General features: G+C 39.5%; 1 protein-coding gene across 1 annotated transcript; it reads right to left on the reverse strand.

Moving 5' to 3' along the window:
• Window positions 1-37: 37 nt before the first annotated feature.
• Window positions 38-13,700, reverse strand: CSRP3 (cysteine and glycine rich protein 3). Its single transcript, XM_005531595.3, has 6 exons — window positions 13,564-13,700; window positions 7,660-7,790; window positions 3,796-3,964; window positions 2,360-2,495; window positions 1,805-1,898; window positions 38-716 (listed from the first exon to the last, which is right to left on the reverse strand). The coding sequence occupies exons 2-6, from the start codon at window positions 7,769-7,771 to the stop codon at window positions 637-639; spliced, it is 591 nt and encodes a 196-aa protein (XP_005531652.1). The 5' UTR covers window positions 7,772-7,790; window positions 13,564-13,700; the 3' UTR covers window positions 38-636.
• Window positions 13,701-14,978: the final 1,278 nt, after the last annotated feature.

Here is a 14,978-nt window from a genome sequence, read left to right on the forward strand (position 1 = left end):
TGTAGAATGTATAAGCACAAGCAAATACAAATAAAAATAATGTGAAGCAGTAATTACTTTATTATAGCTTAAAAACAGACAAAACTTACTGTATTCTGAGAAAATGTTGGGTTTTTCTAAAAATACCTCCTTCAGAGAGAGAAAATTTAAAATCCTTTTTAATTGTCTCAAAGCAAATGACATCTACTTGTTATAACACAAATGCCAGCATGTTCAAAACTCAACTAGGAGACTGGTGGAAGTACAGATGAGTTAACATTGTGAACAAAAGAAAGTACAGTCTAACTGGGAGCACCTGGACCCTTCACTCCAGAAGGGATCCCTATCGTAATGGGGCACCATGATTCTAAAATTCCAGTCTAAAATGTGACAAGTACTAGTTCAAGAAGTAATAATGTTCCATGAGGTTCCTTGTCCTTATATACTAAACACAAATTTGAGTCTAGTTTTATCACTGTACCTTTTTAATCTACTCTAAGAATTTTTGAAGATGCAACTCATTAATTTTTCCTGCAAGGTGGAAAATCTTAATCAAATGCTCTAGGTTCTTAGAAGTATGTGGTGGTTAATGTTTTACTTGACAACCGTCACTTGGTGGCATCAGCAGCAGTTTGAGTCTGTTGCATCTATTTCTTCTCATTCACACTCTTTCTTTTCCACTTGAGTGAGGCCACCAAACCCAATTCCTTTGGGACCAAAATTTTTTGCATAGCAAACTGCAAAAGAAGGAGGGGGAGGTAAATGGCACTCTGAAGGCTCTCAGAGGTAAATGTCTTTTATTTTTCATTTCTAAATTACTATCAAATCTAAGTTGATAAAAAGGAAGCAAATTTGAAATAGTGTATTTCCCATAAGTTTATCCAGACCTTAATAGTGAAACTGGTATCACATATTTGAATTACACAAAAGTTGAATCTGCTGATCTCATAAAAAATTAAGAAACTATACAGATCTAAGTAATATTTTCATTAAAACTACTTTCCTGTCTGAAAATGCTCAGTAAAACTTGGTCTGAGGAGTAATACAGAGTAAGCCAGAGATTTTTAAGGAGAAGAACTTGATCATAATCCAGAAACTATTGATGCGCATTTAAGTAATTCCATTTGAACTCTATATTCATTAGTGTGTGCATAGTTATTTATCACAACTCTGCTAAGAGGTAATGGTGAGCATATTTCTCCAAATATGCCAATTTGATCCACTTTGGGTTGACAGACTGTACGCAAAATCACATAACTCTGGTATTCTTTTTAAGGGTTCTCTATAAAAATTAGCTTTGGATATTAAAGCTTTGCCTAATTTTTTCCCCTTTAGCTATTTCTAGAAGTCAGGTGAAGTCTGTGACCTTTCTGAATCTGAGAAGAACATCTAGATGTATAATTTATCATTTTTGCATTATCTTCTGTGCTACCAACGCAATGGAAATATCTTTAAATTTTACTGTCAAGAATTCTGATTTGGAGGACTAAAGATCTGTATCATTGTGGATTTTTTTTTTTAAGTGAGTGAGACTGTGCAGGTACAAGAGCCTGCCCAGCAGATATGGTCAGTGCTCTGTTAGAAGGTCTGACAGATTTGAGATGTCACATTTGTAGAAAAATCATAGCTTTAAAATTTAAATGTTAATAGTAGAAGTTGCAACTGCAATGTTACCATAGCACTTTGCTTTGAGAAAGTTGTTAAAAAAATAAAATTTCCTGGGGATGTTAGGTGTACAGCAAGGTAAATTGCAATGGCAATCATAGGTCTAAAGAGACTAACTTTACATTGACTGTACCACAGTTCAGCTCTCTGCAACTCTCACCTTTACAGTAGAGCTCTCCATCCTTGTCCGTAACATTCGTGGATTCTAAACTCTTCCCACAAATAGCGCAGCGGAAGCAGGTCTTGTGCCAAGGCTGAGCAAAGGAAGATAATTCATTGTGTGGCACAGAAAGTGCACAGCCAGCAGATACAAGGAACAAAGAAGTACTGCTTTGTGTGGTGTGGAAAGGTTAAATTAATTTGTTGATGCTGTGGCTTCCATTTTAAGTCATTCTGGGTTAGCCTTTTTAACAACAGTTACATTGTCTAATATATCTTCAATTGCCACTACAAATAAATGTTTATACCCAGAGATGGAGGAAGAGCCACCTTGTACAGTAATCTGTGCTTGGTCCTCAGACATCAGTAAGAAGCAAAAAGTTGAAAAATGTTTACAAAAAGTACAAGACTTTAAACCTATTGTAGCAATTTGCAAATTCATCCTCATATTTTCTTTATGAATGAAAATTTGAATTATCTAAGACCTCTTAGCTATAGTTTCTCACCATTATAAAAATGGCGGAGTTTTTCTCCTAGCACTGAAGTCAATACTTACTTTCCCTCCTCCCATGATCTTCTCCGCAGCATACACTGATTTGCCACAACGGGGACATTTATCCACATCTACCATCTTTTTGGCAAACTTGGAAGCATTAGTTGGTGTTGAAGGGCGAGCAGGCTTTGGTGACCCCCTAAAACAGAAGTTTTAAAGCTGCTTGAAAATGTTACCTTCTTTAGAAAAAGTATTTCATTATTTTTTAGTAAGGCATAAAAAAATACTAAATTTCTGGTCTCTGACATGCAAAAGAGAATAAAAAAAGAAGAAAATTGAAGTATTCTATTGAATTCTGTGTTGTGTGATTGAGAAGCTGGCAGCAGCCACATGCAGAAAAGATTATATTTAATAAAAATTGAAGTGAAAACCAGTTTTCTCTCATTGAGAGGCAAGAGGGAAAATGGATGAATGGAGGAAAAGATGTCTCTAGTCTTTGTAACTGGTTATCTGCTGGCACTCATCAAACTAAAAATAAAAATTCAGATTTTTCATGCTGTAATTTCATTAGGCAGTGAAATATTTGGACAGGGAATTGCGATTCTTACCTGGCCTGGGGTCAGGATGTCAGAAAAGTAGCTTTGTTTTTTATTTCTGAGCTTTGTGCTTTATATCTTTGTGCATAAAGCCTTTTGCAGAGTTATTTCTGAATTATCAGACAGTTGGACTGCAACAGGTCATTATATCCACAGGATGCAACATTTTTCAGTGCAGAACTCTGCCCCTAATGGATTTGTATGGTACAGGAGCTACAGTTTAATACATCGTTTAAGCTTTTATTTCCTACACAGCTTATTGGTTAATTGGTTTCTTTATAGTCAGACCACCAGAAGGAAGAAGCATCGTTGATTTAGAAATGTGCAGCTTTGAGAATTGCAGGAAAATCCTATAAAAATGAACTGTCAGAGCCAATTATGTGCTTTTGGAAGATGGTATCCCATTAGAATTTCTTTGTTCAAATACATTCTTAGTGTGTTTGTAAGTGTTATTTGAACCACAGGGAGGATTTAGAAATGTTATTTCCCGCATTGAGAGGAGAACTAACAGTATGGGGTAATGTGATTATTTCTCTAAGAGTAAAACGTTAACTGTATTTTAGCCTCCAACAGGAAAAAAAATCTTTTTCTGTGGTGAATGTGACTTTACCACTGTGCTGCAAATGGCAGATTACAATTGCAGTGAGTATTTACATGTGTGGTGGCATATAAAGGCTGTTTCTGCAGAATAATTGCCTATTGAAGGAGGAGATAATTTGAAAGCAGACTTAAAGAGATTGAACATCATAAAAAACTGTAAATTACTGTGTCCATGGAGGGAAAGGGTATAGGAAAGTCTGCTCTGTTCCTTATGCTGGATGTTGTTATGGAAACAGAATAAAACATATAAAACACCCTGGTAAGAGACAAGTAGGACCAGAAAATCATTGGGATTTAACTCACTGCTGAAGATTCAAGCCCAGGTGGTCTCCAGTGTCAGTGCTGAGGCATCCAGCCCCTTGTCCAAAGCCAACACCTTTGGGGCCGTATTTTCTCCCATAACAGGTTTTGCAGTAGATTTCAGATTCATGAGCTGCTACGGTGGTGCTGTCCAGAGCCTTCCTGCAAGCCACTGAAAACAGGGAGAGAGAGGCATGTAGCAGCATTTGCCTTTTCAAATTTGAATTTGTGTGTTTAAAATAATTAGAATTAGTGCTTGTTTTTTGTTAGCTTTAAAAATATGGGGAAAGGAGCCAGTAATTATAAAACTTGTCAGTGTAAAACTTGACTGGGCTGTTGCTGAAGTAAGGGGGAGGTGCATGTGCATGCACAAAACCTGTTATTCTTTCGCCTCTCTGAAGTTATCCTGTAACCCCAGGGAAATCTGGATCTGTGAAGCTTAAAATGGACTTGAGATAACCATCCTCAACTCCCAAACCATTAAAAGGCGGGGGAAAGAAGGTTGCAGGGACATCAATGCTACTGTGCATCTGGACTTTTCAAAATACTTGCTTTGAGTCTGTGGTGGCTTTCTCAGCTCAGCCCAGGCTGTTTTGATGTGGTGTGTTTCTGAAAGAGGCTTTAAAATCGACACCATGTCTGGAGTCAGGCCAGACATGTTGGGGTTCTTTTATCATTACTTGTTTGTTGGAGCTGTGGCACTAGGGCAAAGCAAATGTCAGATCTGTCAGACTTCCTCTACAATGTCAAGACTGTGGATGTAGTCATTCCCAAACAGAGCTTTTACAAATCATGTTTGGTACAGATAACGATGGTTTAGCTTAGCTCACTAAGAAAGGTCTGGCAGGCTTTTGGACAGAAGATGCCATAGGAATTCCCAGCTTTCATCAGGGAATACAAATTATATCATCTACAGCACTACTAATAATGAATAGGGGAAAAAAAATAGTAGCTACACTCCTCACTACTTGCTGAGGAGTGCATGCCTGTGTTTGCTGCACCACTTTAAGAACTCCATGTGAGACAGCCTCCACTCCACAGAGAGGAAGATCTTTCAATTCAGAGTCTCCCTTGAAAACCAGGAGTTTCTAGTATGCTAAAAAATTACTATTTCATACTTCTTATGAATTGTTCACTGTTCAACAGTAGTTTATTAGAAGTGGGGAAAAAATAGGCAAAAACTTTCTCTTCAGGATCCTTAGAATGAATACTTGCCCTCCAGAGGGCATTCCAGTCATGGGCTATTGATAGCTTCGAAAACAAAGTTGCTGAGTTCATGTATGCAACAGAAAGCTGTGAAATACAGACGTATTAGAAATAGCCAGTAGTGCAAGCTCTGGAGGAGCTACCTGGGGGTTTGATTAGCCCCTTTCCCCCACGTTTACTTTAAATGTCCTCCTCTGAATCCAATTTATCCACTGCCAGGAGTTTTCACCCTAGAACCTCTAAAGCTTTAATTACAGATTCCTAGAATGGTTTGGGTTGGAAGGAACTTTATGTAGTTCCAACCCCCAGACCAGGTTGCTGTTAAGGGGCAGTATGTAATACTAGTTATACATCCCCAGCTCTCCAGTTATCTTTGTGGCTTTCATCCTCCCTGCATTGCAAGGAGGAGGAAATAGTTTGCGAAGATCTTTATACTTAACAAATAAAATGAGGCACTTCTGTAAATGTGTGAACCTGATCTCCTCATCTTGCTTTGAGATGATAATTATATTTGCTAAGAGAGTTATGGGATGATGGAAACTCTAGCAGCAGATAAAGTGTTTCTATTTCTGGTACCCTAGGGATAGGGTATCAATTCACCACGACAGACGGAGCAAAAGCCCTTGAAGTGCTATTGTTGAAATAACTTTGAGACCTGTCATCTGCCAACAGATCCTGTTCTCCTACCAGTGCTGAGGAGATCCAGGTTGATGGCGTGAGATCCTGCCAAATATCCATCACAGCTGCACTTTGGGTAAAAGCTCTCAGTGAAACAACAGTCTGCAGGTAAACAGGAGTCTGCATGGGAAGGAGGGGCTGCTGGAAACAAGTTTCTCTCTTGCAATACTTGTAGGGAAAAACTATGGAGCAGAGAGGGCTATATAAAGTTTAGCTTGTCTGATTCTTCCTGTGTTAACAGGTTGCTTTGAATTGTTTCTAATTCTGCTGAAATTTCTTTGGTCAAAAAATACTGATGTGTTTTGTATGCCCGGTCAAATATAATGGGAAATAGAAGTTATATTTGAAATAGTTTTATTTAGATATGTAAAAATGTGCATCTAAACTAACTGTTTCCATGCCTGAGTTTAGGCTGGGGAGAAATCTTCCTTCTGTTGAGAAATGAAATCCTATAAATGGTTCATAGAAAAGCCCATGAATGTGATACATGATCCTGAGGCACCCATGGCTGCTGAATAGTGTATGTGAACCATGGGGGACAGTAAAGCCAATTAACATACCTTTCATATGCCAGCTGGGTAACTTTTAGGATTTGACCTTAAATATATTTCTGATGGGAACACTTTTTTTAGTATCTAGCCTATCAATAATTCAATTCAAACTTAAAACAAGGGGCAAATAAAAGAAAATTAAAAAAAAACAAACAGCAAAATACACCATCAACCAATCAACCAAGAAAAGCCCCACAGCAAACCAAATATTCAATAGAGCTAATGGATATAAGTCATTAAAGTCACTAAAATAAAATATTTCAGTTGTACTAAGAATGAAGTTTACACTTGAGAAATGTTCATAACTATGCTCTATTAGGATTGCTCTTTATTTTTATTTATTATTAATAAAATAGTTATAGGCAGAACATGGAAGTATTAAGAAGGTTCTAGTTGAGACCGAGATTTTCCTTCTGCCATTCTCTAAGAGTTAGCTGAAGGTTGTCAGTTAACTGAAAACTTTTTGAGGGAATCCTTTCTTACTTGGTCTTTCAGGCATCACTAAAGGCATCATTTGGACTTTTAGGCATCACTTTTAGGGCACCTGGAGAAAGGCAAAGACAGCTCAGGTGTGTCCTTTGAACTCATTCTGCAAAGTGCTGCACTTTATTAGCTAAGCACAAAATGTTAGTCTCATACCTTCAAATATGAAGTCTCTATCCCTCCAGGAAAGGAAGGAGAAAATTTGATTCAATGGCTCCTGAACTGTCATGATGGAAGTTGTACTAAAAAGGTACTAATCCCAAGTATTGTCCACAAAATAAATTCTTCAGTGATCTTTAGTTCTTAACAAATTGTTTGCTCTCTCCCTCTCTATAAAAGGCAAACAAAACTGAATTGGTACCTTCTCTCTGGTTTTCTTGGTTTTTATTTCTGCCTCTTCTGCAGAGAAAGCAAAACTGCAGAGAAGCCGAACATCACAGAGGAGTGTGGAGGGAAAGAGTAAGTGAAATAGATCTACATGAAATATGGGAAGGAGGAGGCTGAGGTATGTGCAGAGCATTGGTGGGAAGGTTTTGATGACACCAGGGTCTTTCAGCTTTTCGGTGTGAAAAAAATCAATGTCGGGATTCACTGTGAAAATAATCATCTCCTAAAAGTGAAGGAGTAATTGTCCTTCTGTCTAATGAGTGCTGTTTGTTTAGTTCTGCTGGACTTTTTAAGCTGAAGCAAACCTGTTACGTGCCACATTGTGGGGCAGAAGGAAGTGTTTCCTGGAGATGGGCCTAGATACCTTGATTTTGCGGCAACTCTGTGTCCCTGACAAAAAAAGGGACAAAGAAAAGCCAAGGGCCCAAGAGGCAGATTGCTCCAGGTAAAAGGCAGCAAAACTGCTGGCCAAGTAATACAAAAATAAATGTTCTGGCTTTAATGAAAGAGTTATACAGAGCTGTAGGGGTGCTGTAATGTTAAACCATTCAGTCCAGCTTACTGCAGAGGAAGCACGACTTGTGGAAACTCCTTCCATTGCACTGGATTTCCTCAGCGTGGTACACTGTCTTTTCACAGGCCCCACACTTGGCTCCTCCTCCCCAGTTTGGCATCCTTATCTGGAGGGCTAACCTAGGAAATAAAATTACATAAATAAATACAACAGAAAATGTGATTTTTTTTAAATGGAAGAGCTTGGTTTAATAAAAAAGAAAAAAAATTCTCCCTCTCCAGTCAACTGCTACTGCATACATGCGATATACTCTATCCTTGTGTGGTAGCAGAAGTGAGGGTGCTACCCTGGTGCTTTGGGAACAGGCACAGTCTAAATCACTGTGATTCTCTCTTGTAAAAAAGGTTATTCCTTAGCTTGGTATATTGTGATATAGATATGTGAAATAATTGCAAGGTGTTTCAGTGAAAAGGTGCTAGGATCATTCAACCCTCTTCTGGAAAAGAGGATCTAGGATTTATTTTCCATCAAGTAGTCATTTTCTTTCAACATTGCCCACTCCTGTACCCCAGCATAGCCTTTTCTGAGTTCTTCATGAAACAGCCACAAGGTCACTGTGCTGCACAGCCAAAGTAATAATGGATAGGTTCCTGAAGTGCTTAAGGCATGGGTTTTTTCCTTTGTCAATTGCATTTAAAATCTAAGCATCAGAGAAAAAAAAAAGAGCCATGGTTACTGTTCCAGTTCTTGCTATTCCAATTAGCACTGAAGTGCCTTGCCCAAGGTCACACAGGAGGGCAGGAGCCCAGCCCAGTTCTCCTGATGTCAGGCTCAGTGCCTGCCCTGTGACTGTGCTGTCACACACGTGGAACAACCCCAGCCCTTAGCCTGCCCTTCTGTTTTCTTGTTTGAGTCATTGTTTCTGGAAAGACTGGGACGTCATCTTGTCATCTGCACACCATATTATTGGGGTGTTCCAAGCTCCTGGCATGGACCTTCCTCCTCCTTCTTGGAAAACTGGTCACCTTCTTATTATAGTTACTTTGAAGTAACTTGTGCTATTTGTGTTTGATAAAATTCACCAAAAGGTACTTTTAACCAAGAGGAGGATTTTAAAAGCTGAATCAGACCTGCTACCTGAGAATTTTCTTCTGAGGTCAGGTGATAGAGAGAGGGGAATTTATCACAGCAGTGATGTAAAAGAGCTGATATTTTCAATTAATTGCATTTTTGACTAACATTTTACTATATATTTACATTGGACTAATGTCCTGTGCTTATCATCTCAGTCACTTCTGCACTTTAATCTTCTGAATTTCAGAATGAAATGAACAATGTCTATATGCCAGCTCTGCACCCTGAGGGGAATCTTTTCTGACAACTAAGACCAAAATTCCTGCACTGGTACAAAAGAATTGTCTGTCTAGCAAAAGGATGGTGCTCACATTGAATCAATAGCCCTGGAGACGTGACAATGGGGGGCAGGTTTTGCAGTCTTTGTTTGGTAACAGTGCAGATACCAGCATATCCAAACATCTCTGCCTTACCACAGCAGTTATTAGCATATCCTTAACCCTGTATAATTAAATAGTCACTCTTATGATTGCTACCTTCACTAGACAGCAGTACCTGTCATCCTTGTGCAAGACCCAATCTCTCCTCCTCTTTGTGAGGCTGATTTATGCTCAGCTGAACACCCACCCTCCCCAGCTCACTCAGCCCAGCGTTCTGCTGTCATACAGCAGCAGCATCATTAATCTCTTCCAGACCCTCCCAGCACTCTTGGGAGGCTGCTCAGGAGCAGAACTGCTCTGGCAGTTCTAAAACAGTAATGGTGAAGGAAGAAAAACTCTGCTTTCTTCTAACTCTGTGTATCTGTAATGTAACAAGTGAGAAGCAAAAAAAACCTGATGTGTCTGAAATAAGAAACGAAACTAACCATGCACAATGAACAGATGATGAATTTGATCTCTCTCTCAGTGAAGCCTTTACTGAACAGCACCGTTAAATTGGCTTTTCCATTTCTTTTAAATGTGAGATAAAGGACCAGAAAGGAATCTTTCATGTAGGTAAAAGATTATTCCCACTCTGCCATTCTATATTTTCTTCTGTTTTTAAAGTACTTTTGTATTGGTGCCATTTTTTCTTTCTCTTATGAAAACAGTTCAAGCAATGCTTCAAATATTTTAAAAGCAGGAAGAGCAACTGTGGATAAAAATCAGTTTTGCGACACTTCCTTGAAAATTAAAATGAAGTTTTTGTGTCTACAGTGTTCCCTTCCAAATAAGGTTTCCAGTGGAATCCCTTCCCAGCTGAGGCAGCACTGACAGCTGCCTGGGAGAAGAGTGGTTTGTACCTCTGGTCTCTGTAAAGCTGCTTCTTCTCTGTTAGCTCTCCTTAAAGGCACACCAAGCCTCTGAGTCTGTGGCAGCAAGGACAGTTGTTGGAAAGTAGCTCAAATTATATCATCAGTTGAAGGGGAAAAAATAATCTCTGAAAAAGTCTGATAAAGTGTGATAGTGAACCTTGTGCTGTCAAGGGCTGTGGTTAAAGCTCTTAGAAGGACCATTGTTCCTGAGGCTAATTATAGTAACATGACTGGGCATGCATACACATTTTCCATGTTTTTTTGCCATCACCTGATGGGAAGCTGTAGGAGAAAGAAGAAAGGCACGGCAGAAATATTCCCATAAGGATACTGGTGTACAAACAGCAGTGCACACCATGATGTCTGTGCTGGCTGGAGGAAGAGCTAGGTGAGGTACTAGGGCATGTCTCTGCTCTTCCTGTATGGGCTTTGCTCATCCCTCTGGAGATGAGTAGCCATCCCTGCAGATGATTCCTGTGCAGCAGGGTTACCTTGAGAAAGTAACCTCCACAGGGGGTGTGGCACTCATAGTTCTGTACTCATCTAAATTATAATGGTGGATAAAGCTCCATCCTTTCAATGTGCAAATAGAAATTGGGCTCCCATTTGTCATCAGAAAAAAATAGATCCAAAGTCCCCACTTCCCATAATTTCATTGGATGTCAGTGTCTAAATCCCCATGAAATTCCCTAAACTTTGTTGTCTTAATCTGGTTAACTTTTCGCATCTGTTCATCAAATGGTACCTGTTATATTCTGGTGATCTGGTGGGAAGTGGAGCAGACTCATCCTAAGCATAAGAAACGTGTGACACAGAAACTTGTGTTAGTGTTGCGACGTGTGGGCACTCAGGCTGCTGCTAAACTGGAGGAGTGTTCTTGGGCCTGCTCAGTTGCCACTCAGAGCTTGTGTCATTCTTCAGAATGCAGCTTCTATATGGAGCAGAATTTATATACAAGATGTGCAGCCAAGGATTCATGCCTCCCATTATTTAGAGCTTATATCACTACTTCGTAGGCTGGGCTCGGAAAAAGGAAGCCTTTGAAGCGTTGGTGTGCTCTGCACAGGCATGAAAACATTGTGAGCTGTCTTCTTTTGGGCTGTTAGTCATACTGTCCAAATCTGGGTGTCACATCACTGCCACAGAGTGTCTCTCTGTAATCAAAGTGCTATTGATAAGGATATAATCCAAAAATGTATTTTGATCCATTAATCTAAATGGGGCATAGGTGCAGTATGGGCCTGATGAAATGTGGAGGAGTAAAAGGCAGTGCTAATGCCTGACTGTGCTGCTGGTAAAAATGTAATTAATTAATTGATTAATTGGAATTCATTCTGGTGCTTCCTTGCTAAACACAAGTTTTCTCTTCTATGTGCTCATGCATTTGACAGTCTAGAGCTCAGGTCTTATCTGAATGGACTGCAGGGCTGTGCATTGTGTGGCTGGCAGGGTTATCTCGGGGCCACATGAGCTGCAGGATGGCTTTGAAGGGGATAAACAGAATGGGGAATATTGGTCTTTGTGACCACTGGTAATAGAAATGTTGAGTGGGGAGTGGTGGGCAGGGTGTGCCTTGCATCTCTCTGCATTCTAGTTCCAGCTAAGGTGCTTGGTCCAGACTCAGGTAAGAATACTGATTCCTTGATTCCTCACTTAACAAACAAGAAATAAAAATAAAAACTCAAACATTGCTGTCTACATTGAAATGCAAAGTATCAAGGCCATATTTTAAATTCTTTTCCCAGCTGAAGTCTGTGGGAATAGCCAATGCAGCCAGAACTTCACTCTGGTATCTAATCACAGCTCTGCTGTGACCTGTCCTGTGACCACCATGACTCATTTGACCGTCTTTAGTGGTTCTCACTCCACCAGCACCGTGGGGGTAGCAAGATATGTCTTCCTTTATATAATAGCAATAAAATGTTGCTGTGGTTTTTCTCTGCAACTGACACTCACAGTGAGGCTTTATTTTGATGTGTCTGCATTTGAGATTCCACTGCATCTCAAACAGCCTGGAGGTGTTTCTGTCAAAATCCAGCCCCTTGTCGAATGCTTTTCTCCCTCAGCAGGAGAGATTCACAACAGAGGGAGCATTTGTGTTTGAAGACTAAGCTCATTTGACGGAGATGTGATGTTATGTTTTTATAATTGTATTTCTGATATTCCAATGCATTCAGTGGACTGTGGCAGGTAAATTTTATTAGTGTCTTTCATTGAGCTTCCACCATGATCTCTTAATAACCAGCATTTCCCCCTTAATTCTTCAATAAAGCCACAGAGAGGTCAAGGGATGGGAATTCCAACACTGGAAAGTACTGATTTTTCACTGATACTGGTTACACTAAGTTACACGTGGCGCTTTGAAACAAAAGATTTTAACTGACTTATTTTAACTGACTTGATGTGAAGCACATGATGTACATTTCTGAGAGCTGGTAGTGTTCTATTTCCTTGCTTTCATCCATGTTTTCTTCCACTTTTTCTATTATTTTCTAGCCTAGTGATGCCACATTTCCTTTGAAACTTCCTTGATGCACACTTTTGCAGAAATTTAAGATTGCATCTTCAAAAAATACAGTATCTTGACGCCAGGAAAAGGTACTTCATTCTGACTTAGAAACCAACCACACCCTACATTCACATGCTTGTACATTTACACTCATAATTCAGTCTGATCCATGTGGCTGTGGGAAACTTCATCATGCTGTACAAATGACCCATTCCTTTTTCCAGGCCTAATCCTGGGCTATCAGCTTTCACTATTCCTTCCACAAGATCCTTCTCTAAATCCTTATCCCTGCACTAAGTCTTTTAAGTGCCAGGCAAAACTATTACAGACTTTGAAATAGCACTGTATGACTGAGGTAAGACATAGAATTATTTTATTTGCATACACAGCTTTATTCTCTGAAATAATTTTACCTTTAGGCAGAAAACTTTACATAGTAAAAACACGTATGTATTTATGTGTTTATTTATTTGAATTATTGGGGATTTTTCCTGAAGACTTGGCCAATTATGCTCTCTGAGAACGCTTGAATGATGGATTTGGGAATAATTCTTTCATCCCGTATTCTTTCCTAGCCATTTTCTGTCAAGTCTGCATAGATATGCAGATATTATTTGACATGAAACCAATTGGTCACTGACATTAAATATTTTGAAGATTGCGGGGGGGGGGGGGTGTGTTTTAATTTTTTTACTTCCAGGATACTATTATGGAAGCACACAAATTTGTATGCTGTGTACATGCACTTTCTAAAGACTGGCTGCTTGCAGAAAAATAATTCTGTAGCTTTGTAACAAAATTTTTAAACATTCTGAAACTTCTGTTATCCAGTACAAATGGGTGTCTCTAATCAGGATCCCCCCCAGCCCTGCTCTTGCAACACCAGTAGCTGCTTGCTTGGCTGAGCCAGAAGAATCTTTCTACTGGCTATTCCAAACCTAAAACACTGCTCCTATAGGACTCATATTTCTGTACTATACCTACATGGTTTTCTTTATCAGGCAACAAATTGCTTCTGTTAGGAATAAAAAAATACCCAAACCCATTTTGGCAGAACCCGTGAGACTCTACTTACCGGAGTTGCTTGAAGTTTCTCCCTCTTTTTTTCAGTCTCAACGGGTTTGAACAGGAGGGGTTCCTGCTCCTTTTAAATGCAGTGACCACCTCTGCCTGCCGTACAAGCTGGGAGGGGAGGGGAATCAGAGTTTCAGGGATCTGAGCAATGCCATTTGCTATCACCAAGCTGAAAATAACCTCTGACAAAAGCCTGGCATTTTGTTCCCTTATGTCCACTTGTGAGTAGGTGGACAACAATGCAGCCCCTCAGATTACACCTAAAGGACATTCCTGACTGCAGCCTAACAGATCAGAAATAAAGATTAAAGTTTTATAGTTGCTCTAATGCATTGCATAAATGTGAATCATAAAATAACTGTCCCGAAATGATGACCTAGTTATTAATGGTCACATTGCCAAAAGTAATTTACCAAAATAATTGTTAAAAATAATAATACATCAAAACTTGTTTGTAGCACCCCCAGGAAGACAACAGTTTTAAACTAAATAGCATTTCATTCTGCAGTTCATGGTTTGAGAGATACAACTGGTTTGTCTTCTAGGATGCAGAGAATTAGGCTTTTAACTCAAATCTTTCCTTTTTTTTTACTGTTTTTAGGAATTAAGATGGGTAGCTAACATGTATAATATTTAGCTTGTGTAATTATTTCAATTATATTTACCATGACTGACTGAGCCCCTTGGAAATGCATGAGGCTGCAGACATGTTAAAGATGTGGGCAGTAAAGTATGAAGCACTGTTTTACAGGGCTTTATTTTAAGGGCTTTGAAGGTTCAGAAGCAAATTCTCGTTTTCTGAACAGATGCCTGAATTTAGCACCATTTTTCAGGATCATGGACTTTGCTCTGTATGAAAGGATCCATCCCAGGGGTTAAGCACTAGAACTCTCAAGCTGAAAGTCTCAACTTGGGGGCTTTCATGGAAGCATAAAAAAATTAGATGCCAAATCCACGTCATACTTTAGGATTTAGGGGTCTGTTAGCTGAGGCTGCTAAGAAAACTCTTAGGAACCTATAAATCTGTTTGCTGTTGAGTCTGGCATGGATTTTATAATGCAGAGACAGGTCCTTGGTGTAAAATTGGACTATTTCTTCCCTGAGAAGAGGATTCCATCTCTTCTTGGTCATTCTCCCCAGATAGTTAATGGAACAGTTCTCTATCAGCTAAAGCCAAATGTAAAAGAGGGTGCAGTGTGTGGTATGAGGGTTCATTGTAGGAGGGGTTGGGGCAGGCCTGAGCTCCCTTTTGGAGTACATGGGAAGCACCAAGAAGCTTCTAAAGTCTTTGTATTTGCACCCTTGGTGACTCCTATTAGGACCCCTGACATTTGAGAGGGATGAACCTTCTCTAATGTCCATTTATATTTTATAGATCATGTACTTGGATGGATTTGCACCATAACCAACTGCAGG

Source organism: Pseudopodoces humilis, chromosome 7 (assembly GCF_049639895.1).
Source record: "Pseudopodoces humilis isolate 2021_Gansu_Grassland_sample_001 chromosome 7, ASM4963989v1, whole genome shotgun sequence".
Taxonomy (NCBI): Eukaryota; Metazoa; Chordata; class Aves; order Passeriformes; family Paridae; genus Pseudopodoces; species Pseudopodoces humilis.